Source organism: Tursiops truncatus, chromosome 14 (genome assembly GCF_011762595.2).
Source record: "Tursiops truncatus isolate mTurTru1 chromosome 14, mTurTru1.mat.Y, whole genome shotgun sequence".
In the NCBI taxonomy this organism is placed as follows: domain Eukaryota; kingdom Metazoa; phylum Chordata; class Mammalia; order Artiodactyla; family Delphinidae; genus Tursiops; species Tursiops truncatus.
In genome coordinates this window covers 4,637,994-4,661,736 of record NC_047047.1, presented here as the reverse complement: position 1 = coordinate 4,661,736, position 23,743 = coordinate 4,637,994, and the positions used below count along the sequence as shown (strand labels likewise).

Genomic DNA, 23,743 nt, shown 5'->3' with positions numbered 1-23,743 from the left:
TTTATATTTAGATATTACATTAAGAAACTAATTTCTTATAGAAATGACTTTCCCTTTCTCCCTTTTAAAGATAAATGTGTGGAACGTGAAGAGGAAGTTATTTTAGTTTCGTCTGCACATGAAATTGATGCTCGTTCATGTCCTCTTATCCTAAGTGAACACAAAGGCCCTATAATTTGGTATAAAAATGACAGCAAGACACCTGTATCTACCGAAAGAGACTCCAGGATTCATCAGCACAAAGATAAACTTTGGTTTGTTCCTGCGGAAGTAGAGGATTCAGGATATTACTACTGTGCAGTGAGGTAAGAAAGGAATTAATATGTTACAAACGTGCGTTGTATGTACCTGCAATAGTTAAGGACAAAAATCTTCTAATAAACCTATTTTGATTTATTTTAGCAATTCAACTTACTGCCTCAAAACTAAAATAGCTGCAGAGTTTGTACAGCATGAGCCTAACTTGTGTTACAATTCACAAGCCGTCTTTACACAGAGACTACTGATTCCAGGAGATGGACAACTTGTATGTCCTTATTTGGATTTTTTCAGAGATGAAAACAATGAGTTACCCCAAATACAGTGGTATAAGGTAATTTTATATTACATATGGCATTCTACTCATCTAGCAAATAAAATAGTTTTCTATCACAGACAATAGGATGAATCTGCAAAGCGCTTTTTCCTTTGGCATGTTATTTTGCCTGAGTGGTGAAATTTAATAGGATGTTTTTAAAAGGTTTTAAGACTGTACACATTTAATTTGCAGCTTAACTAAAAAGACGTCATTTTTGTTTAATAAGGTAGAGCTGAGAAAAGTATAGTAAAAGATGTTTAAAGATAAGGATGATTATAAATTTAGGGTTTTTAAGAAATAACTATTTGTTACAAAGATACTATTTTGTGTTTTATTACAAACATTAAGTGGTCCTTGGATAACCTAGTGGTTCCTCTAACTGTCTGAAAGGCGACTGGCCAGCACTCCATGGAATACATCATATTCTGGTATCTTTGATCTACCTGGCTTGTTGGAGCTTACATGGAGAGTCATCTTGTAGAGGTTAAAAAATACAAAATAATATCAGTGAAGAATGGAAGTATAGCATTACTAAGCAGCTATGGTGTTAGCATTCTTTCCTCAAATGTGTTTCTCTTGCAGAGTAAGTTTGTCTTCACTTGTCTTCAAAGTGCAAGCCTCATAGGCATAAAAATGTAAATCCTGGGAATGTAATTATGACTTTGCAAAAAAATGCAGTATTAAAACTTGTATGCAAGGAACCTTTCTATTCGTATACGTACGAATATAAATATGAATTAGTGGTTTTCAATACTTCCTTCCTCTCCCTCTGTTTAGGACTGCAAACCTCTACTTCTTGACAACATAAACTTTGTTGGAATAACAAATAAACTCATCATCACGAACGTGACTACGGCGCATAATGGGCACTATACGTGTCATGCATCCTACGCACACTTGGGAAAGCAGTATCATGTCACCCGGGCGATAAAACTCATTACTCTAGGTGGGTCAGAGCTCCAATCCTAGGATTTTAAATCCAGGAAGGCCCAGAGACCATAACTCTAATATCACCTTCACTGTCTATGGAGGGACTAAATCCAAGAGAAGCTTGATGACTTGCCAGAGGTCACCTGGCTTTAGTTTAGTTTTTGTTGTTACGTGCTATGTATGTGTTTCTCATTCCTACTTCAGAGGCAGTGCTGATCAAACAGACAAGGATGAGCTATGTGTTCCAGCTGAACTCGGAGGCACGTTCTTTGGCCTGGCTAGAGCTGCTTCTCCAGAGGGTTCTCTGGAGAGGCACTGGAGGAACGACAGTTCTGAGATCCCTCACTTGGGCAGTCTGAGTGTCTAGCCATCACTGGCGTGATGGATGGATGCTAATGAACTTTGGCACAAGTTACACTCTTGTTAGATCTCTGTTAGTCCAGTCGCTTAACTTCTCTGAGGCTGTTTGCTCCTCTGTAAGAAAATTCAAGCTTCCAAGCTTGCTGCAAAAGCGAGAGATCAAGTGTGCTCAGCTTGCGGTCCTGTGCCTGGGGCCAAACAGATGAGAAATGAGTAGGTACATGATTATTCTTGTTAGTCTTCCTGAGTCTTCTATTAACCATATTCCATATTAAAAACTACAACAAAATAAAACCAAGGCACTCCTACAAGTTACCCGGGGATGGGCAGAATGCTCAACCTTTCTGTAAATACCAGGGTTTTCTAAGCTTCCAGTAAGATAAGAACAGAGTTCGTTTAACCAGGACTTTGAAAGTCAAAGCAGTCTCTATCAGTAATTACTCTGGGGCAACAGGGATAAACAGGGCCTATCCCAGGTAAACCCAGATTATGATCACTTTTCAGAGAGCTATGTTTTCTCAATTCTACAATAATTCATTTTTTCTTCAAAGGTTAATTTTATTGTCTCAGAATCAATTCCTTCCTTACATCCTACAAGCATCAATGACTCGTAAATTTCAGGAGTCCTTGAATCACAACCATCCTGAGTTCCTGAGCAGCCCCTCTCTGGTCATTGTGGAGCTCTGATTTGTTTTCCTTGGGGTACTGCAACCAGACCAGCAGACCAAATTTTGGGGAAAACAGGCACTACAGAGTTTTAAAAATAGGCCAAATGGGTTTTAAATACTTTCTGCCAACCTTTCTGATCCCTTAGAATCCCATAGAAATAATATACTTAATCAGATGTGAGGCTGTATTTTGTTTTCTTCTAAAGGTGGATTTAGAAATATTTATTGGGCATCTACTATGTTTTAGGCACTGTTCTAGGTATACATTAGGGAACAAAGGAGACAGTATCCTGCCCTGATGGAGCTAACATTTTTTTTTTTTTTTGACTGTGGCGGAATAAATACTGGGCATTCAAATTCATAGTTTCTCAGGCTTGGCCCCAGATAGGTCAGATTAATTTCTGGAGCTCCTTAGTATTTTTATGCTTATTTTAATAAATTATGCCAAAATGTTTGGCATTCTTCAATAATGGTGGCTTTCACTCTTGGGTCATTGTGAAAATTACTAAGTACAAGCACGTCTACCAATAGATGGCCTTCTGGTTAATAAGTCCCTTTCCACAACGACTCGTTTTTCCTGATTTGCATGAAGAGGGGCACTTGTCTGGAGCCCCAGGGCCTGGTGACGTGCGGGGTGTTTTTTGCAGCACCAAACTCTGGGTTCAGAAGGGCCAACTCTGTGGGTTCTGCTGTGGTCTCTGTGTCAGCCTCCTACCTTCACCTCTGGCCTTCTGTTTCCTGCTATATATGCTTTGGCCAGTAGAGGGAATATCGGGCAGATGCCTTGTAGTATATTTTTGGTAGATTTTGCCAAGTGTGGTCATCACTTGAGATTCTGGTCTATGAGAGACCTTATGGATGTTTTTCTTTCAGTGAAATCCAGGAACAAGAGACCTGAGATTGTGAGTCCAGCTAATGAGACGATAGAAGTGGTCTTGGGTAAGTGGGCTACAATCAGGATATGCTGAAATCAGTAGTTGTTGCACTCGAGATTAAGATAAACTACCTTTACTGCACACAACCTAAGCACACAACCTAAGCTGTTTAGTGGATATATATCTAAAGTTAGAGGGAAAGTGGCACAGATTATGTCTTAAATGTTTCTTTGGATTTCTTGCCTCTTACGGCAAACATCTAGCCATGTCTGATTGGCCCACCCTTACTTTCCTATGGACGCTTATTACTGGTGAAGCCATCAGCCAAAGACCAAGTTCAGGGACTTCCCTGGCCGTCCAGTGGTTAAGACTTCGCCTTCTAATGTAGGGGGTGCGGGTTCGATCCCGGGTTGGGGAACTAAGATCCTACATGCCTCGCGGCCAGGAGACCAAAACATAAAACAGAAGCAACTTCAATAAAGACTTTAAAAGCAGTCCACATCAAAAAAATCTTAAAAGAAAAAAAAAGACCAAGTTCAGTAGGCCTAGGAATAGGAAATGTAACTTACTTGGCGCAGGATGGAGTTCTTATGATCAGAGTTAAGCTTTTAGGTAGAAGAATAGGACTACAGGCCAAAAAGACAGTTATTCTAGAAAATTATTTTTCCAAGTTAGTGATAATGTTCATTTTAAGAATGAAGATGTAACACGATAAGCATTCAGATCTAAGCTATGCAATATGATCGCCACTAGGCATGTGTGGCTACATACGTGTAAATTTAAGGAAATTTATTTAGTTTAATTAAAAATTAGTCCCTCAGTCAAGGGCTGAAGAGTGACATGTGATTAGTGACTACGTATGAGACAGCACAACTACAGAACATTTTTGCCAACGCTGAAAGTTCTGTTGGAAACCACCGGTCCAAACATAAAAACAGATTTTTGTATCAGAGGATCCAAAATGAGGCTGGCATATAGAAGTCTGTAATAGTAACTGCATGAAGACAAAGAGCAATTGTACAGAGATTAGAAGGTAAAATGTGTGACCTCTGAATTCTGTACTTGGCCAAGTTGTTCTTCGTGGTGGAAAGTAATATAAAGACATTCGTAGATGTAAACAAAGATGTGAAAATTTTAAATATTGTCCCGTAGAATCCAGAGCAGTGTTTCAACCCTTTTTTCCCCATCATTGCTCCCCTGTAGCGCCTAACAAGCCATTTTTTCCCTCATACTCGTTAGTTGCTCAGGTATTTAATACCCAGATGTGCACTGTGGCACTTTGAAAGGCCACACACCACTGCAATAGCTAAGCTTCTCTTGCTCTCCTCGCCGCCAAGACACACATTTCGCCCTGTTGAGAAAGCATGCTCGAGGAATGTACACGTAGAGCTCTAAAGCCTAGATTGGATCTACAAGTCTAAGAAGTTCACATTAGGAAATAATAATTTTCATATATCACATTGATCAGAGGCCTGATCACCGTGGCATATGAGTATCCTATAATCAGACATTTATTTGATAAGATTTCATATTAATTACCAATAAAATGACTTAGAAAAATAGGAATTGAGGGATACTTTCTGCACTTAATAACATCAATTCAAACCAATCGTCACCAACATTTTTAATGGTGAAACACTATATAGTGTTAAACCTTCTACAGGTCTAGGCCTTGACGTGTTCCAGAAGTGCCCACTAATGCAAAGATAAAAGAACCAAGGCATGCTGACTGTAGGGGAGAAAAGAACTGTATTATTTTCAGATCATATAATGATGTACCTACAAATATTATTGTATTGACCAGGTATAAAATTAATATTCTAAAATATTAGACTTATTTAGCAAAAACCAAGAAAATGGGAAAAGAGATCCTATTTGCAACAGTAAATGCCATAGACATGTCTATAAGATAGCTTAGCAAAACCTTTAAAAATTATATTGGATTTATAAGGAAGAAAAAACCAACCAAACAAAACCCCCACAAATTCTGACCTATAAATCTCAAAAAACTGGGAGATTTAAAGCATACATTCTTAAAGGGATGGGGAGATGTTGTCGGCAATGGGGAGAAAATTGGTTCTTAGGAGGTGAAAAAAATCTAAATCAATAGATATAGTGTATATCTGTGGTATTAAAAATTCACGGAGAGTTAGGCAACTGGGATAAAAAAATCCAAAAAAGCTCCAAAGGGAGCAATAAAAACAATCTCTCAAGAAACACAAATTTAAGAAAAACTGTAATAAGGACGTGTGTTTTTCCTCTATGAAAAACTGGAAATTGTAAAGATATGGACTCTCAACAGTAAGTTACAGTTTTAATGGAATTCCAATAAAAATATGAATGGGCTTAAAAATTGTCAAGTGATACTGAAATTCACCTGGGAGAATAAAATGCTGAGATTACTAAGATAATACTGGGAAGAAAAGCTAAATGATATGAATATTTACCCTAAAACTGCAATAATTAAGAGTGTGGCACCCCTGGCGCCAGTATACACATTCAGATCAACCTAGAAAGTCCCAAATAATTATTTTATAATTCTTACGTAACTGAGGAAGAGATTTATTATTCAGTAAGAGATTCTGGAATTATCAGTCAACTATTTGGATAAAAACATTAAGTTAAAGCTTTCTCTCATACCATACCCAAGTTATATTCTAGACAGATTGAAGAACTAAAACAATCAAAATACGACAATGCAAACATCATATATACCTGAAAGAAAAAAGTACATGGAATGTTTTCCTGATTTGATGGTAGAGAGAGCTTTTCAACAACAAAAAAATAGTGAAGACGTAGAATAAAACAATTGTAAATTTGGCCAAATAATAAAAATATATACACTAAAGAATTTCCATAAACAGTAACAAAATGAAAACAAGCTCTGAAAGATATTTGTGGTAGTTTTCATGTATGATAAAGAGTTACTATCCTTGATAATTAAAGAGCTTCCATGCATCATAAGGTTAATAATATGAGAATGCAGCTTAGTAATGGCCATTAGGAATAACAAGCAATTCTTTTCTTAAAAATTAATTTGTTCTATTTATTTATTTTTGGCTGCATTTATTTATTTTTGGCTGCGTTGGGTCTTCGTTGCTTTGCGTGGGCTTTTCTCTAGTTGCAGAGAGCAGGGGCTACTCTTCCTTGCGGTGCACAGGCTTCTCACTGCGGTGGCTTCTCTTGTTGTGCAGCACCGGCTCTAGGCACACGGGCTTCAATGGTTGTGGCACATGGGCTCTAGAGCACAGGCTCAGTAGTTGTGGCGCACAGGCTTAGTTACTCCGTGGCATGTGGGATCTTCCTGGATCCTGTATTGGCAGGTGGATTCTTAACTACTGTGCCACCAGGGAAGCCCATAACAAGCAATTCTTAAAAGAAGGGCAAATGAATACTAATTCACCATGAGCTCAAGAAATGCAGATGAAAATTTAAATGGAATTTTTTTCTTCTCTCAATTGGCAATGACTAACCAAAAACACTTGGTATCTGGGGCTTTTGGGGATAAATGACTCTTGCATACACTGCTGGACAGAGTGCAGACTGGTGTAGTCTCCCTTGGGACAGGGCGTTTGGCTTTTAAAAGTATGTCTCTCTTTTAACTCAATTCTTCCAGATTTTTATTCAGAGTAATACTTCAGGATATGTACAATGTTGACGTACAGGAACATTCATTGGAATGTTAATCATAATAATGGAAAATAAGAAACATTATGTTTAGCAATAGGAAAGGAATTCATCATAGTATGTCTGTATGATGGAATAGTAAACTGTCATGAATTAGCCTATTTTGGAAGGCTAATCACGTGAGCCGAAATTCTCAATGTACAATAATTACAAATAGTAGACAACGACACCCCATTTTAAAAACTGCATACGTACACAGAAAGGTAAGGAATGAGCTACATAAAGTTACTAATAGTGCTTATCTCTCGGTGGTGGATATAAGGGCAATTTCTTCTTTTTGCTTTCCTGTAATTTAAAATTTTTGTTCAACAGTCATTTATTAATCTAGATAGATCAGGTGAAAGTCCATTAATGTTATGATTCAAAATCCATTCCTTTGCAGGATCCTGGCTCCAACTCATCTGCAATGTTACCGGCCAGTTAAGTAACTTTGTCTACTGGAGGTGGAATGGGTCAGGAATTAAGGAATATGAGCCTATGATGATGGAAGAGTTTACATAGTAAGTATGCCAAGAGCCAGACATTTTGGTATTAAATTCCATGTCATACGTTATATAACCGTTATGATTGAATCTAGTGGCCGTGATCGAGTTGGTCATTGATTGGTCCTTAACCCTTTGCTGCCCATATTGAGTTTTGCTAAGCTCAGCAGGATTCCTAAGATCTTGTCCAATGAAGGTGACGATACCTGTCATTATGGTACAAATTCCAGACCCCTTGGAAGGCTTTCTCTTAAATTCAGTTAAAAATGTTGCAGCATTCCCATGAAGCAATTGTCCTGAATTATCCTTCATGTCATTCCATTTTTAAAGTAGTTTAGAAAAGACCCATTAATTGTGGCCAAGAATCAGGCACTCCCCTGCTCAGGTCTCTGATGGCGTCCTATTACTTCTTAGCATCACCTGCAAACCCTTTCCCATCTGTCCCAATCTACCCTTGTTTCATATATTCTTCGTGCCCCATGGAGACCAGAATGCCTAGGTCCCCATTTTCCTTCTTGGAAGCTGGTAATTTTAATTTTATTTCTCTGTGCTACTGAGTCTTTTACTAACAGTGGTCTTAGGGCTATGAAACATCAGATCAGTCTTGCTAAAAGCCTGATTCTTATACCTGTGCTTAGGGCTGGTGATTATTTCTGCTGTAATGATAAACCAGGGATGCTTATCGTATCTATAATTGATGCCATTTATACAATTTTGTTACTCTTTTGAACAGCGTGCAGAATCCTTTAAACAAAAGAAAGAGTGCGGTCATCGCACGGCTTAATATTACAGCAGTGGAAAGTAAATTTTTTCTACATCCATTTATCTGTTTAGCCAAGAATACAGAAGGAAGGAGTACAGCATATATCCAATTAATACATCCAGGTAAACAACACAGCTGTTTATTTGAAATGCAATTTTGTTTTCCTGTAGTAAGATTTCATGACCTTGAGGTTTACAATGCTATTTCCTCTGCCCAGAATGCTCTTAGATTCCTCTTAAGCTGGGGACTGCCGTTCCTTTTTCACTTCCCAGCTGAACTATATCTTCTTCTAGGAGGTTGTGCTGTCCTGCTGCCTACTCTTAACCCCTCTCTCTGCCCCGTAGAGCCTCTGCTATGCATGTCCATATCTATCTTAGTTTTCTTCACTTGAATATAAATTCTGTGATGTTGCAGATAATTACTAATCGTTCTATTTCCAGAGCTAAGTTCTTGGATCATCTTTACGATCATTATATTGAACTCTTTCTTGGGTAGATTGCCTGTCTCCACTTCATTTAGTTGTTTTGCTGGGGTTTTATCTTGTTCCTTCGTCTGGAATGTATTCCTTTGCTGTCTCATTTTGTTAACTTTCTATTTGTATTTTTATGTATATGGAAGATTAGTTATGTTTCTTGGTCTTGGAGAAGTGGCCCTCTGTAGGGGATGTCCTGTGTGTCAGTACACTCCCCTCTTGCTACCCAGTGGCCTGGGACCAGCTGGTCCCAGGGTAGCTTCTGACCTGTTTGTGTACTCAGTTCCACAGGCTGTGGGATGATAGTTTTCTTGCTTCTGGGGGGTGAGGCTGGTTTAGGGGCTTATGCAGGCTTCCTGGTAGGAGGGGCCAGTGCCTGACCACTGGTGGGTGCCGCTGGGGCTTGGCCCTCTGGGGGGCAGGGCCGTGTCAAGGGGAACATCTAGAGCTGGCTGTGGGCTCAGGAAGTCTTTAGGCAGCCTGTCTGCTGATGGGTGGGGCTGTGCTCCTGCCCTGGGTGGTCGTTTGGCCCAGCACTGGAGCCTACAGGCTGTTGCAGGAGGCCAGGTCTCGGTGCCAAAGACCCAAGCAAGATATCTGCCTCTATCAAGAGTTCACGCAGATGAACACTCCCAGATATGTCTGCCACCAGCTTTTATGATCCCAGAGAGAGCCACAGCTGCCGCCTGCCCAGCAGACCCTCCAAACCAGCAGGTAATGACTCCTATGGAGTCACTGCTTTTGCCCTGGGTTTTGGTGTGCACAAGACCTTGTGTGCCCTCCAAGAGTGGAATCTCTTTCCCCCAGTCCTGCGGAGCTCCTGCAGTGAAGCCCCATGGGCCTTCAAAGCCAAATGCTCTGGGGGCTCTTCCTCCTGATGCCAGACTCCTAGGTCAGGGAGCCTGATGTGGGGCTCAGAGTTCTCATGCCTGTGGGAGAACTTCTGCAATATAATTATTCTCCAGTTTGTGGGTTGCCCACCCGGGTGGTATGGGATTTGATTATATTGCGAGTGTGCCCCTCATACCATCTCATCATGATTTCTTCTTTAATTCCTTGGATGTAGAATGTCATTTTTGGTAGGTTCCACTCTTTTATAGATGGTGGTTCAGCAGTTAGTTGTGATTTTGGTGTGCTCGTGAGAGGAGGGGAACTCAAGGTCCTTCTACTCTGCCATCAAAGGCTTCAGTGATTCTTCATGGCCTACTGGATATTTCAAGCCTCTTTCAGACTCCTTCAAGTGTTATTCAGCTTTCTCCCCCTCCTCATTTCACTGATACTCTGCAGCATTTGCCAACTCTCCTTAAAATTCTGCTCTTTGCTTCTTGTACTTTCTCTTACTTCATTGTACCCTTATTTCCTTTGCTGTCTCCTTTTCTTTTTCATTGCACTAAAATTATTTTCCTCACAATTTCACCATTAGAGTTCCTTGTTTGCCCCATTAATAGTCTGTAAAATTGGTCTTGAGACCACTTATTTTCAGAATCATATAGGTTGCTTTTAAAAGTTCAGACTTATCAACCTACATGGGGCTGCAAAGTTAGATTAGGAAGACCCAGTGGTGGAAGCCACTGCTAAAGAACAGAAAAAAGAATGAGAAATATGAGGACAGTTTACAAGACCTTGGGGACAATGTCAAATGCACCAATTATAGGGGTCCCAGAAGGAGAAGAGAGAGAGAAAGGACCTGAGAAAATAATTGAAGAGATAATAGCTGAAATTTTCCCTAACATGGGAAAGTAAACAGTCACCCAATTTCAGGAAGCACAGAGAGTCCCATACAGGATTAAAATCAAGGAGGAACATGCTGAGACACATAGTAATCAAACTGACAAAAATTAATGATAAAATATTAAAAGCAACAAGGGAAAAGCAGAAAATAACAACATACAAGGGAAACCACATAAGCTTATCAGTTGGTTTTTCATCAGAAACTCTGTAGGCCAGAAGGGAGTGGCACTGTATTTTTACAATGATGTAATGGAAAAACCTACCACCAAGAATAATCTACACAGCAAGTTTATTCTTCAGATTTGATGGAGAAATCAAAAGCTTTACAGATAAGTAAAAGCTAAAAGAATTCAGTACCACCAAGCCAGCTTTACAAAACATGCTAAAGGAACTTCTATAAGCAGAAAAGGAAAGGCCACAACTAGAAACAAGAAAATTATGTAACGGGAAAGCTTACCAGTAAAGGAAAACATACAGTAAAGGCAGGAAATCATAGACACACAAAGATATGAAAACCAGTAATCATGAGGAGAGTACAAATGCAGGATATTTAAAATGCATTTGAAATTAAGAGATCAGCAACTTAATACAACAATGTATATATATAGCCTGCTATACCAAGACCTCATGTTAACCACAAACCAAAAATCTACAATAGATACACACATAAAAAAGGAAACTAACACTAGAGGTAGTCATCAAATCACAAGAGAACAAAAGAGGAAAAGAAAAAAAAAGTCCTACCAAAACAAATCCAGAACAATTAACAAAATGGCAATAAGAACATACAGACTGGCTGAATGGATACAAAAACAAGACCCATATATACATATATCATCTACCAGAGACCCACTTCAGATCTAGAGATATATACAGACTGAAACTGAGGGGATGGAAAAAGATATACCATGCAAGTGGAAATCAAAAGAAAGCTGGTGTAGCAATTCTCATATCAGACAAAATAGACTTTAAATTAAAGACTGTTACAAGAGACAAAGAAGGACACTACATAATGATCAAGGGATCAATCCAAGAAGAAGATTTAACAATTGTAACTATATATGCACCTAGCATAGAAGGAGCACCTCAATATCTAAGGAGAATGTTATCAGCTATAAAAGGAGAAATTGACAGTAAGGCAATAATAGTGGGGGACTTTAACACCCTACTTACATCAATGGACAGATCATCCAGACTGAGCATCAATCAGGAAACTCAGGCCTTACATGGCACAGTAGACCAGATGGACTTAATTATAAGAGCATTCCGTCTGAAAGCAGGGAATACACATTCTTTTCAAGTGCATATGGAACATTCTCCAGGATAGATCACATGTTGGGCCACAAAGCAAGCCTTGGTAAATTTAAGAAAATGGAAATCATATCAAGCATCGTTTCCAACCACAACACTGAGATTAGAAATCAACTACAAGAAAAAAACTGCAAAAACCACAAATATGTGGAGGCTATGTAATATGCTACTAAAGAACCAATGGATCACCTGAAGAAATCAAAGAGGAAATAAGAAAAAAAAACCCTAGAGACAAATGAAAAAAACATGTCCATCCAAAACCTCTGGGATGCAGCAAAGGCAGTTCTAAAAGGGGAGTTTATAGTGATACAATCTTAGGAAACAAGAAAAATCTCAAATAACCTAATCTAATACCTAAAGTAACTACAGGAAGAAGAACAAACAAAACCCAAAGTTAGTAGAAGGAAAGAAATCATAAAGATCAGAACAGAAGTAAAGAAAATTGATAAACCTTTAGCCAGACTCATCAAGAAAAAAGGGAGATGGCCCAAAGTAATAAAATTAGAAACAAAAAAGAAGTTACAACTGACACTGCAGAAATACAGTGTCATAAGAGGATCATAAGAGACTACAACAACTAGCTATATGCCAATAAGATGGACAACCTAGAGGAAGGAACACTTCCAAATGCATTCTATGAGGCCCCCATCACACTGATACCAAAACCAGACAAAGATGCCACAAAAAAAGAACACTACAGGCCAATATCAGTGATGAATATAAATGCAAACATCCTCAAAAAATACTAGCAAACCAAATCCAACAATACATTAAAAGGATCATACACCATGATCAAATGGGATTTATCCCAGGGATGCAAGGGTTTTTCAGTATCCACAAATCAATCAGTGTGATACACCACATTAACAAATTGAAGAATAAAAACCATATGATCATCTCAATAGATGCAGAAGAAGCTTTTGACAAAATTCAACACCCATTTATGATAAAAACTCTCCAGAAAGTGGGCATAGAGGGAACATAATAAAAGTCATATATGACAAACCCACAGCTAACATTATAATCAACACTGAAAAGCTGAAAGCATTTCCTCTAAGATTTCCTCAGAAACAGTACAAGGATGCCCGCTCTTGCCACTTCTATTCAACTTAATTTTAGGATTCCTAGCCAGAGCAATCAGAGAAGGAAAAGAAATAAAAGGAAACCAAATTGGAAAAGAGGTAAAACTGTCACTGTTTGCAGATGACATGATACTGTACATAGAAAATGCTAAAGATGCTACCAGAAAACTACTAGAGCTCATCAGTGAATTTGGTAAAGTTGCAGGATAGAAAATACACAGAAATCTCTTGCATTTCTATACACTAACAATAGATCAGAAACAAATTAAGGAAACAATGCCATTTATCATCACATCAAAAAGAATAAAACACCTAGGAATAAACGTACCTAAGGAGGCAAAAGAACTGTACCCCGAAAACTATCAGACACTGATGAAAGAATTTGAAAATGACACAGATGGAAAGATATACCATGTTCTTAGATTGGAAGAATCAATATTTTCAAACTGACTGTACTACTCCAGGTAATTTACAGATTCAATGAAATCCCTATCAAACTACCAATGGCATTTTTCACAGAACTAGAACAAAAAATTTTTAAATCTCTATGGAAACAGAAAAGACCCTGAATAGCCAGAGCAATCTTGAGAAAGAAAAACAGCTGGAGGAATCAGGCTCTCTGGCTTCAGACTATACTGAAAAGCTACAATCATCAAAACCGTATGGTACTGTCACAAAAACAGAAATATAGATCAATGGAACAGGATAGAAAGCCCAGAAATAAACCCACACACCTGTGGTCAATTAAACAAAGGAAGCAATAATATACAGTGGAGAAAAGACAATCTCATCAATAAGTGGTGCTGGGAAAACTGGACAGCTACATGTAAAAGAACATTCTTTAACACCCTATACAAAAATAAACTCAAAATGGATTAAAAACCTAAATGTAAGGCCAGATACTATAAAACTCCTAGAGGAAAATATAGGCAGAACATTCTTTGACATAAATCACAGCAATATTTTTCCCGATCCATCTTCTAGATGCCAATAAAAGCAAAACCAAATGAGACCTAAGTAAACTTTAAAAGCTTTTGCACAGCAAATGAAACCATAAACAAAGTGAGAAGATGACCTATAGAACTGGAGAAGTTATTTGCAAATGATGCCTCTGACAAGGGATTAATCTCCAAAATACACAAATAGTCATACAACTCAATAATAACAAAAAAACCCAATCAAAAAATGTGCAGAAGACCTAAATAGACATTTTCCCAAAGAAGACGTACAGATAGCCAACAGGCACATGAAAAAATGCTCAACATCACTAATTATTAGAGAAATCAAAACTACAATGAGGTGTCACCTCATTCTTGTCAAAATGGCCATCATCAAAACATCTACAAATAATAAATGCTGGAGAGGGAATGGAGAAAAGGGAACCCTCATATGCTGTTGGTAAGATTGAAAATTGGTACAGCCACTATAGAGAACAGTATGGTGGTTCCTTAGAAAACTAAAAATAGAGTTACCATATGATCCTGCAATCCCACTTCTGGGCATATATCCGGAGAAAACTATGATTCAAAAAGATACATGCACCCCAATGTTCCTAACAGCACTATTTAACAATGGAAGCAACCTAAATGTCTATCAACAGATGAATGGATAAAGAAGATGTGGTATATATTTGCGATAAAATGTTACTCTGCCATAAATAGAATAATTCCATTTGTATCAACATGGATAGACCTAGAGATTATCATACTAAGTGAAGTAGACCAAACAGAGAAAGACAAATATATGTTATCGCTTATATGTGGAATCTAAAAAAAAAAAGAAGATACAAATGAACTTGTTTACAAAACAGAAATAGACACACAGACATAGCAAACAAACTTATGGTTCCCAAAGTTGGAAGGGGAGGGGGGGATAAATTAGGAGTTGGGGATTAACATATATATACTAATATATATAAAATAGATAACCAACAAGAACATACTGTATAGCACAGGGAACTATATTCAATATTTTGTAATAACCTATAAGGGGAAAAAATCTGAAAAAGAACATATATATATATATATATACACATCTAACTGAATTATATATTTTATTTGTATATATAACTGAATCACTTTGCTGTACACCTGAAACTAACATGACATTATAAGTCAGCTATACTCCAATAAAAAAATCTTAAAGTGTTTGTGAAATATTTTAAGGTAATTTGTAGTTGAATTAAAATACAGTATTTATGAACGTGTACATGGAAGAAAATCTAAAAGAACCTATGGACAAACTATTAGAATTAATAGCTAAATGAATTTAGCACGATCACTAGTGTATATGTTTATATATAGTATTTCTATGTATTTCTGCAAATACCAACAACAAATAGAAATTAAGTTTAAAAAATAACATTTACAGTAGCATCTAAAACTATCAAATATTCAGTATATAGGAATAAATCCAGCAACAGCTGTTCAAAATCTGTGATACAAACTAAAAATACATTATCGAGATAAATTAAAGACCTAATAGATGGAGGGATATACAATATCCATGGATTGAAAGACTGAAATACTCAGTATTATAAATATGTTAGTTCCCTTCAAATTAATCTACAGATTCAAAACAGTTCCAATCAAAATCTCAGCAATATTTGTACAGGTGTGGGTGGGCATTTGTGTGGGCATGTTGTTGTGGGCACGTTTATCCTAAAGGTCATATTGGAAATGTAAAGGGCCAAGACTAGTCAAGGTAGTCTTGAATAAAAACAACAAATCGCAAAGATTTACACTTCAGATATCATGATCTTGTACAAAGCTACAGTAATTAAGACTGTAAATGTGAACTATCAGTTGGGCCAATCGGATATTGATCTATCTTGAGTTCCACTTCATAGCCAGTTCAACTGCAGAAGGATCAATGACTGAAATTGGAAAAGCAAAATAACAGAGCTTTCTGGATGCCTCCTTGGCCCTTGACATTTTGAAGGCTCCTTCCTTCTCTCCTCTCCTCCCCCTTACCTCTCCGCATGAACTCCTCTGCAGTCATCAGATGAATAACTAGCCTGTGAAGCTGGGAGGATGTGGAAGTGTGAAACACTGTCTGGCATCCCTAAACCCTTTTCTCCTTTCCTCCTGTCTTCAGCTTGCTCCACCTGACTCTCCTACTTTTGTAGAACTTTTGTAGGTTCTTGAGTGACTCTGACTTTACTCATAGTCCTATGGAGTGCTCTATCCTATGGTCTTTGGTATTTTTTCTATGTTATTACATACGACTTATGTGAAGATTTAATACAACGCACCTTAGTTTTATACAGTATCCATTCTCAATGCCTTTGTACATTAGTATTCATTAATAAAAGATGATAATGAATGGGTTAATACTGTCTGGGATTTGGGATTACAGGCCAATCCCAAATATGGTTTCTCTGGGATGATAATATTTAATTTGCTATGCTCAATTTTTAAATTCTTTGGGTTCTAATATTTTTTCCCCTCTTTTCTGCTGTAGTCCCTGACTTCCAGACGCCCACAATTGGTATATTTGTCATGTTAACATTGGTAATTACATGCTCTGTTTTCATCTATAAAGTCTTCAAGGTTGACATTGTGCTTTGGTACAGAGATTCTTTCTATGATTTTCTCCCCAAAAAAGGTACAATTTTGTATTCTATGCAGTATTTTCTTGTTGGGATAGTTAAGAGATGTAAAAGCTAACTAAGAGGGGTTTTATTTAAATTTTAAAATGAAATGTGGCATATACAAAATAACATAATTATACATAAATATAGTTTCTTAACCAAATAGACTGAATAGTATTATTTTCTAAGTTACTGCTCTGGTGTTCATCATGGTGGGATAAACAGGCATTTAGAGCATCTGCTGATAAATCCAGTTATTCAGAAGCTGTGGTTGAGGACTTGCTCTGTGCTGGGTAGAACACAGATCACCCCATGATTTGCCATCAAATGGAAGAAATGATGTAATTTTCAGGCATCAGGGAAGCACTCTCTCTTTTGTTTAAACCTCACAGAAAACTAATACTACACTAATATATAAAAGGAAGAATGGATAGCATTCAGGGCTTAGACGTTTGGGGAAGATGAGAACAGTGAGATAAGGGTAGAGGGTAGTTCCATACTGAGGGGTAAAGAATGTTTGCATATGAGGGGACCATCGAATAATATAAGAAGAACTTTGTAGTAAAGCAGAATAAATGTAAACTTGTAAGAAGATGAACACTTTAAAAAGGCATTATACTTTTGGTGGTGTTGCTTCATACCATTGCACACAAAATTAATAATTCACTATGAAATGCATGTTTGCGATACTGACTTTACCAAATCTCATTTTTTTTTCTTTTGGTTCTAAATATATTGCATTTTCTCTTTAGCTTCAGATGGAAAGACGTATGATGCGTACATACTATGTCCAAAGACCCCTGGGGAAGGGTCCACCTCTAACTCAGATATTTTTGTGTTTAAAGTCTTACCTGAGGTCTTGGAAAAACAGTGTGGATATAAGCTCTTCATCAGTGGCCGAGATGACTATGTTGGGGAAAGTATGTATGCAGTGGAAAAAGTAATAGTCTTGTAAAACTAATTTAATTACTAAACTTGGGTTCCCTCTTTCTGGGTGTACATATCTGACAATTTTAAGAGCCTCTTAAGTGGTGCATGATGACGACTTTCATATTAAATGCAAAGTGTTTACTTTTCTCATATTCTTTTGGGGCAACAATTAACTAAGTTTTATTTCATTTTGGAAAACGTAACTAGTTAGATCCAGTAGTTACTTTACAGCTGATGGTAAAATAGGAGTGATATAGATCCAGTGGTTTAACAAGAAAGTTTATAAATTTCTACTTAAAGTACTCTGACCCCTGCTCACCTTTTGTGGGTCAGTTTTTGATCTATTCTATAAAATGAGAAACTCCTTCAATCTTAGGTAAGGCAAGAAAAAAAGAGCATTAGGAGACATAGGCCATGGGGTGGGAAGAACCTTGAGGGGTTTTGGTTCTGGAGGGAATGATTGTAAGTTGAAAGTTTACTTGCTGTGCTCCGTGTTTTTCAGGCATTGTGGAGGTTGCTAATGAAACCATAAAGAAAAGCAGAAGACTGATTATCATTTTGGCCCGAGAAATATCAGGATTCTGCTGGCTGGGGAATTCATCTGAAGAGCAGATAGCCATGTACAACGCTCTCATTCAGGAAGGAATTAAAGTTGTCCTGCTGGAGCTAGAGAAAATCCCAGACTATGAGAAAATGCCAGAATCCATTAAATTCATTAAGCAGAAACAGGGGGCCATACGCTGGTCAGGGGACATTAGAGAAGGGTCGCAGACTACGAACTCGAGGTTCTGGAAGAAGGTCAGGTACCACATGCCGGTCCAGCGGCAGCCGCCTTCAGCCAAGCACAAGCTGCTGTCCCCGGCCACTCAGCGGGACTCTAAGGAGAAACGGCCACTGGAGGTCCACGTGCCCCTCGGGTAGCAGAGAAGCTTGGTCAAGAGTTCCTTGGTGATTCCTGTCTTCAGGCATTGCAGGCGGGGCTGGGCCTCACTGACTTGTACAGTCATACCACACACCTGTGTAGTCCCTTATCCCTGAGGTCACCTAGAATTGGATTGTTAAGGGAGCAGTAAGTGGTGACAGTTGCCCTGTGGCCAGGGCAACTCAGAGCAGAGGGCTTGGGAAGTCCTTTAACAAGGCAGCAGATGCCCTGTCTGAATGTTTGAACTGCTGAGAAAAGGCACTGAGGCGGCAAACAAGAGGAATGAACGTGCAGGAAATCCCTTCTATAGACAGCTTTAGGAAGTCACCCACAGTCTGAGGGCAGGGCTGTGGCCCAGTCTGGGGACAGCAGGGTCACTGGTCCTCGAGCGGTTCTCTTGGACATTGCTGCAGGCACAGTGAGACCCGTACTTCCCAGGGAAATTAGACGCATTCTTGGAGAAATTTCCATTTGCCTTGCACTTCCCATACCCCTTGACGGCTGGCAGTCACTTTCCAAAGATGGAATTTTACTTCACAGACCTTTAAAACTGTCATTTCAATGAACAAAGGAATTCTCCAGTATTAGAAGGGTTTGCAATAACCTTAGCTTTCTGCAGGAGAGAGAGAATTTCAAGAGCAAGAGTTGCAAAGAACTGATCCACCTCTTAATGCCTTCCCCCTGGAATGACCATTCGGTTCCACCTTATTCTTCTGCATTTTACTTGACTCGTACCTTCTTTGGAAGGACAACTTCCAAGTCACCTCCTCCTTATACTCTGTCATACACACACGGCCCCAGATGAACCATCTTTCCCACAATGCTGCTGTGATCTCATCCTGTCCTTACTAGAATACTTCCACCGGCTCCTCCTGGTTCAGGAGCTAAAGCCCATGTTCTCCCACTTAGCATCTCACCACCCCAACACAGCTGGACCCCTCTTGGTCCTGCTCTGCGAATCCAAGTTGTACACCTTCATACCTGCCCCCAGTGCCCCTCCATCTCTGCCTCTCCTTCCTGTCTCCTCACATTTTCTCCAGCTGACCAGAATTTTACTGAAACTCAAAATTTACTCCAAGTCACTTCCTCCAAGAGATTTCCCCAAGAAACTGCCCTAAGGCACTTGCTCTCTTTTTCTCAGTCTGATTGTACTTATTGTTGGCTGTCACTTTATGGGAAGTTTGTTCTGTCTCCAGCTAAGGAGCCCTGCTCTCTGCAGGAGAGGTGTGGGTGTGTCTCTTTGTCAGAGGTGCCTTCAGAAGTAATTTGCACATATAACAGATTTGTGTAGTGCTTTATTGTTTAAAAATGTCCGCAGATTATCTTATTTAATTTTTGAAAATCTCTTTTAAGGTTTCCTCTAACCTCTTTCCTTTCAGGCCTTCCCCATTAATTAGATTTTACTGCACTATCTGATGGTAAATTTTTTGTTTGTTCTGGTCAGCCTAACTGTTTAAGTTTGCAAATGCAATGAAGTGTTTCATTTCCAGTTGTTAAAACTGGCTTAGCAGAATTTTTATTTTCCCCCTTCTGCCTCTATTTTATTTGCAATGAAAGAAAGGGTATTGAGCCATTTTTTCAATGATATTTTTTGTAAATTATATTTGTACTGGTTAATGATGAAGGGTTTTTAAAAAACTTGTTTGTATAATTCTGTAGCAGATACCAAATATTTTTATATAGTAAGATGCCAGATTCATGGACAGCACGTATCATTGATCAATGGACTGTATTTATTTTCCAATAAAATTGTCAAAACCTGGTATTTCTCCTTCAAATCTGTTCCTTTGCCGGCCCTCTCCTGAGTTTACCTGCACACTCCCAGGTCCCATAGAGGGTGAGGACACTCTGCCTGGGGAGGTCAGAGACCATTAGCTAACCAATGAGGGCTGATTCCCCTTTGTAGCCCCAGCTGTACTCCATCTGTTTGCTTGCTCCTAAAATGGATTAAAATGTGAGTCTTATTAACCCTTTACCAGTCCAAAAACTGGTAAGGGCAACCATTGTATAGACTTTTACATTTTCACCAGAAGGCCAAGACCCAGCTCTGCCCACCAGTGGGCAGACACTGGCCCCTCCCACCCAGAAGCATGAACAAGCCTCTAGACGAGCCTCACCCACCAGGGGGCAGACACCAGATGCAAGAAAACTACAGTCCTGCAGCCTGTGGATATGAGTTCCCCAAGCACAGGTCAGAACCTACCCTGGGACCAGCTGATCCCTGGCCGTTGGGTGAAGAAAGGGAGTGCACTGATGGGACACATAGGACATTCCCTACAGAGGTCCACTTCTCCAAGTTTGAGAAACATAACTAACCTTCCACATATATAAAAATGCAAACAAATTTAGATGAAATGAGAAGGCAGAGAAATATATTCCAGATGAAGGAACAAGATAAAACCCCAGAAGAACAACTAAGTGAAGTGGAGATATGAGAAGTAGTTCAGAGTACTGATCATAAAGATGATCCAAGAACACGGGAGAAGAACAGATGCACAGAGTGAGAAGCTACATGAAGTTTTTAACAAAGAGTTAGAATGTATAGAGACAACCAGAGCTGAAGAATACAAAAACTGAAATGAAAAATGCAGTAGAAGAAATCTATAGCAGAATAAATGAGGCAGAAAAACAGTAAGTGAGCTGGAAGACAGAGGGGTGGAAATCACTGCCACAGAACAGAAAAATGAAAAGAAATGAGGACAGTCTAAGAGACTTCTGGAACAAGGTCAAATGCACCAACATTTGCATTATAGAGGTCCCAGAAGAGGAGAGAGAGAAAGGGCCTGAGAAAATATTTGAAGAGATAATAGCTAAAAACCTTCCGAACCTGGGAAAGGAAACAGTCACCCAAGTCCAGGAAGCACAGAGAGTCCCATACAGGTTTAACCAAAGGAGGAACATTCCAAGACACACAGTAATCAATTGAACAAAAATTGATAAAGGAAAAATATTAACAGCAACAAAGTAAGATATAAAGGAATCCCCATAGGGCTTCAGCTAATTTTTCAGCAGAAATTCTATGCCAGAAAGGAACAGCATGATACACTGAAAGTGATGGAAGGGAAAAACCTACAACAAAAATACTCTACCCAGCAAGGTTCTCATTCAGATTTGACAGAGAAATCAAAAGATTTACAAACAAGCAAAAGCTAAAAGAGTTTAGCATCACCAAAGCAGCTTTACAACAAAATGCTAAAGGAACTTTTGTAAGCAGAAAAGGCCACAACTAGAAATGAGACAATTAATGAAATGGGAAAGTTGCCTGGTAAAGGCAAACAAACAGTAAAGGTAGGGAGTCATCCACACACAAATATGATATGAAAAACAGTAATTGTGAGAGGAGAGTACAAATGCTGGATAGTTAAAATACATTTGATACACACTACTATGTATAAAATAGATAACAATTGAGGACCTACTGTATAGCACAGGGAATTCTACTCAGTACTCTGTAATGACCTATATGGGAAAAGAATCTAAAAGAGTGGATATATGTATATGTATAACTGATTCACTTTGCTGTATAGCAGAAACTAACACAACATTGTAAATCAACTATACTCCAATAAAAATTAAAGAAAATAAAATGCATTTAAAATTAAGAAGTAACTTAAAACAATCATGTATATACAGAGATTGCTATACCAAAATCTCATGGTAACCACAAACCCAAAATCTATAATAGATATACACACAAAAAAAGAAAAAGGAATCCAAACACAACACTAAAGATTATCAACAAATCACAAGAGAGCAAAAGAGGAAAGGAAAAATAAGACTTACAAAAACAAATCCAAAACAGTTAAAAAAAATGGCAATAAAAAATACATATTGATAATGACCTTAAATGTAAACAGATTAAATGCTCCAACCAAAAGACAGACTGGCTGACTGGATACAAAAACAAGACCTGTATTTATACTGCCTACAAGAGACCCACTTAAGATCTAGAGATGTATACAGACTGAAGGTGAGGGGATAGAAAAAGATATTCCAAGCAAATGGGAATCAAAAGAAAGCTGGAGTAGCAATACTTATATCAGACAAAATAGACTTTAAAATAAAGACTGTTCCAAGAGACAAAGAAGGACACTACATAATGATCAAGGGATCAATCCAAGAAAAGGATTTAACAATTGTAAATATATATGCACCCAACATAGGAGCACCTTAATATATAAGGGAAATGTTACCAGACATAAAAGGAGAAATTGACCGTAGGGCACTAATAGTGGGGGACTTTAACATCCCACTTACATCAATGGATGGAACATCCAGACTCAATATCAATAAGGAAACTCAGGCCTTAAATGACACAGTAGACCAGATGGACTAAACTGATAATTATTGAGCATTCCATCTGAAAGCAGCAGAATAAACATTCTTTTCAAGTGCACATGGAACTTGTCCAGGATAGATCACACGTTGGGCCACAAAGCAAGCCTTGGTAAATTTAAGAAAACTGAAATCATATCAAGCATCATTTCTGACCACAACACTATGAGGTTAGAAATCAACTACAAGAAAACAAAACTGCAAAAATCACAAACATGTGGAGGCTAAATAATATTCTACTGAAGAACCAGTGGACCACTGAAGAAATCAAAGAGAAAACTCAGAAAAAGCTAGAAACAAATAAAAACAAAAACGTGTTGATCCAAAATCTTTGGGAGGCAGCAAAAGCGGTTCTAAGAGGGAAGTTTATAGCAATACAATCTTACCTCAGGAAACAAGAAAAGTCTCCAACAACCTAACCTTACACATAAAGTGACTATACAAAGAGGAACAGGCGGAGATCACCTTCCTCCCCACAGATACACCAGAAATACATCTACACGTGGAACAACTCCTACAGAACACCTACTGAATGCTGGCAGAAGACCTCAGACCTCCCAAAAGGCAAGAAAGCCCAGACGTACCAGGGTAGGGCAAAAGAAAAAAGAATAAACAGAGACAAAAGGATAGGGACGGGACCTGCACCAGTGGCAGGGAGCTGTGAATGAGGAAAGGTTTCCACACACTAGGAAGCCCCTTCGTGGGCGGAGACTGCGGGTGGCGGAGGGGGAAGCTTTGGAGCCACAGAGGAGAGCGCAGCCACAGGGGTGAGGAGGGCAAAGTGGAGAGATTCCCGCACAGAGGATCAGGGCCGACCAGCACTCACCAGCCGGAGAGGCTTGTCTGCTCACCCACCGGGGCGGGCACAGCTGGGAGTTGAGGGTTGGGCTTCGGTCGGAGCGCCGGGAGAGGACTGGGGTTGGCAGGATGAACAGAGCCTACAGGGGGTTAGTGCGCCACAGCTAGCCGGGAGGGAGTCCAAGGAAAAGTCTGGACCTACCGAAGAGGCAAGAGACTTTCTCTTCC

General features: G+C 38.8%; 1 protein-coding gene across 6 annotated transcripts in view; it reads left to right on the top strand.

Annotated features, from left to right (window-relative positions):
* IL1R1 (interleukin 1 receptor type 1) overlaps positions 1–20,145 on the top strand; it is an 86,699-nt gene extending 66,554 nt beyond the window's left edge. For 4 of the 6 annotated variants that reach the window (XM_073790966.1, XM_033838103.2, XM_004322827.4 and 1 more), the window contains 9 exons: positions 71–305; positions 403–592; positions 1,355–1,523; positions 3,409–3,474; positions 7,480–7,597; positions 8,313–8,464; positions 16,401–16,544; positions 17,283–17,450; positions 17,963–20,145. In XM_073790966.1, coding sequence (XP_073647067.1) covers positions 71–305; positions 403–592; positions 1,355–1,523; positions 3,409–3,474; positions 7,480–7,597; positions 8,313–8,464; positions 16,401–16,544; positions 17,283–17,450; positions 17,963–18,381 — 1,661 coding nt within the window. In that variant the 3' untranslated portion in view covers positions 18,382–20,145. Of the gene's footprint in view, positions 1–70; positions 306–402; positions 593–1,354; positions 1,524–3,408; positions 3,475–7,479; positions 7,598–8,312; positions 8,465–16,400; positions 16,545–17,282; positions 17,471–17,962 lie in introns of all 6 variants that reach the window. The other 2 variants (XM_073790968.1, XM_073790967.1) reach the window with 2 other exon arrangements.
* The last annotated feature ends 3,598 nt before the right edge of the window (positions 20,146–23,743 follow it).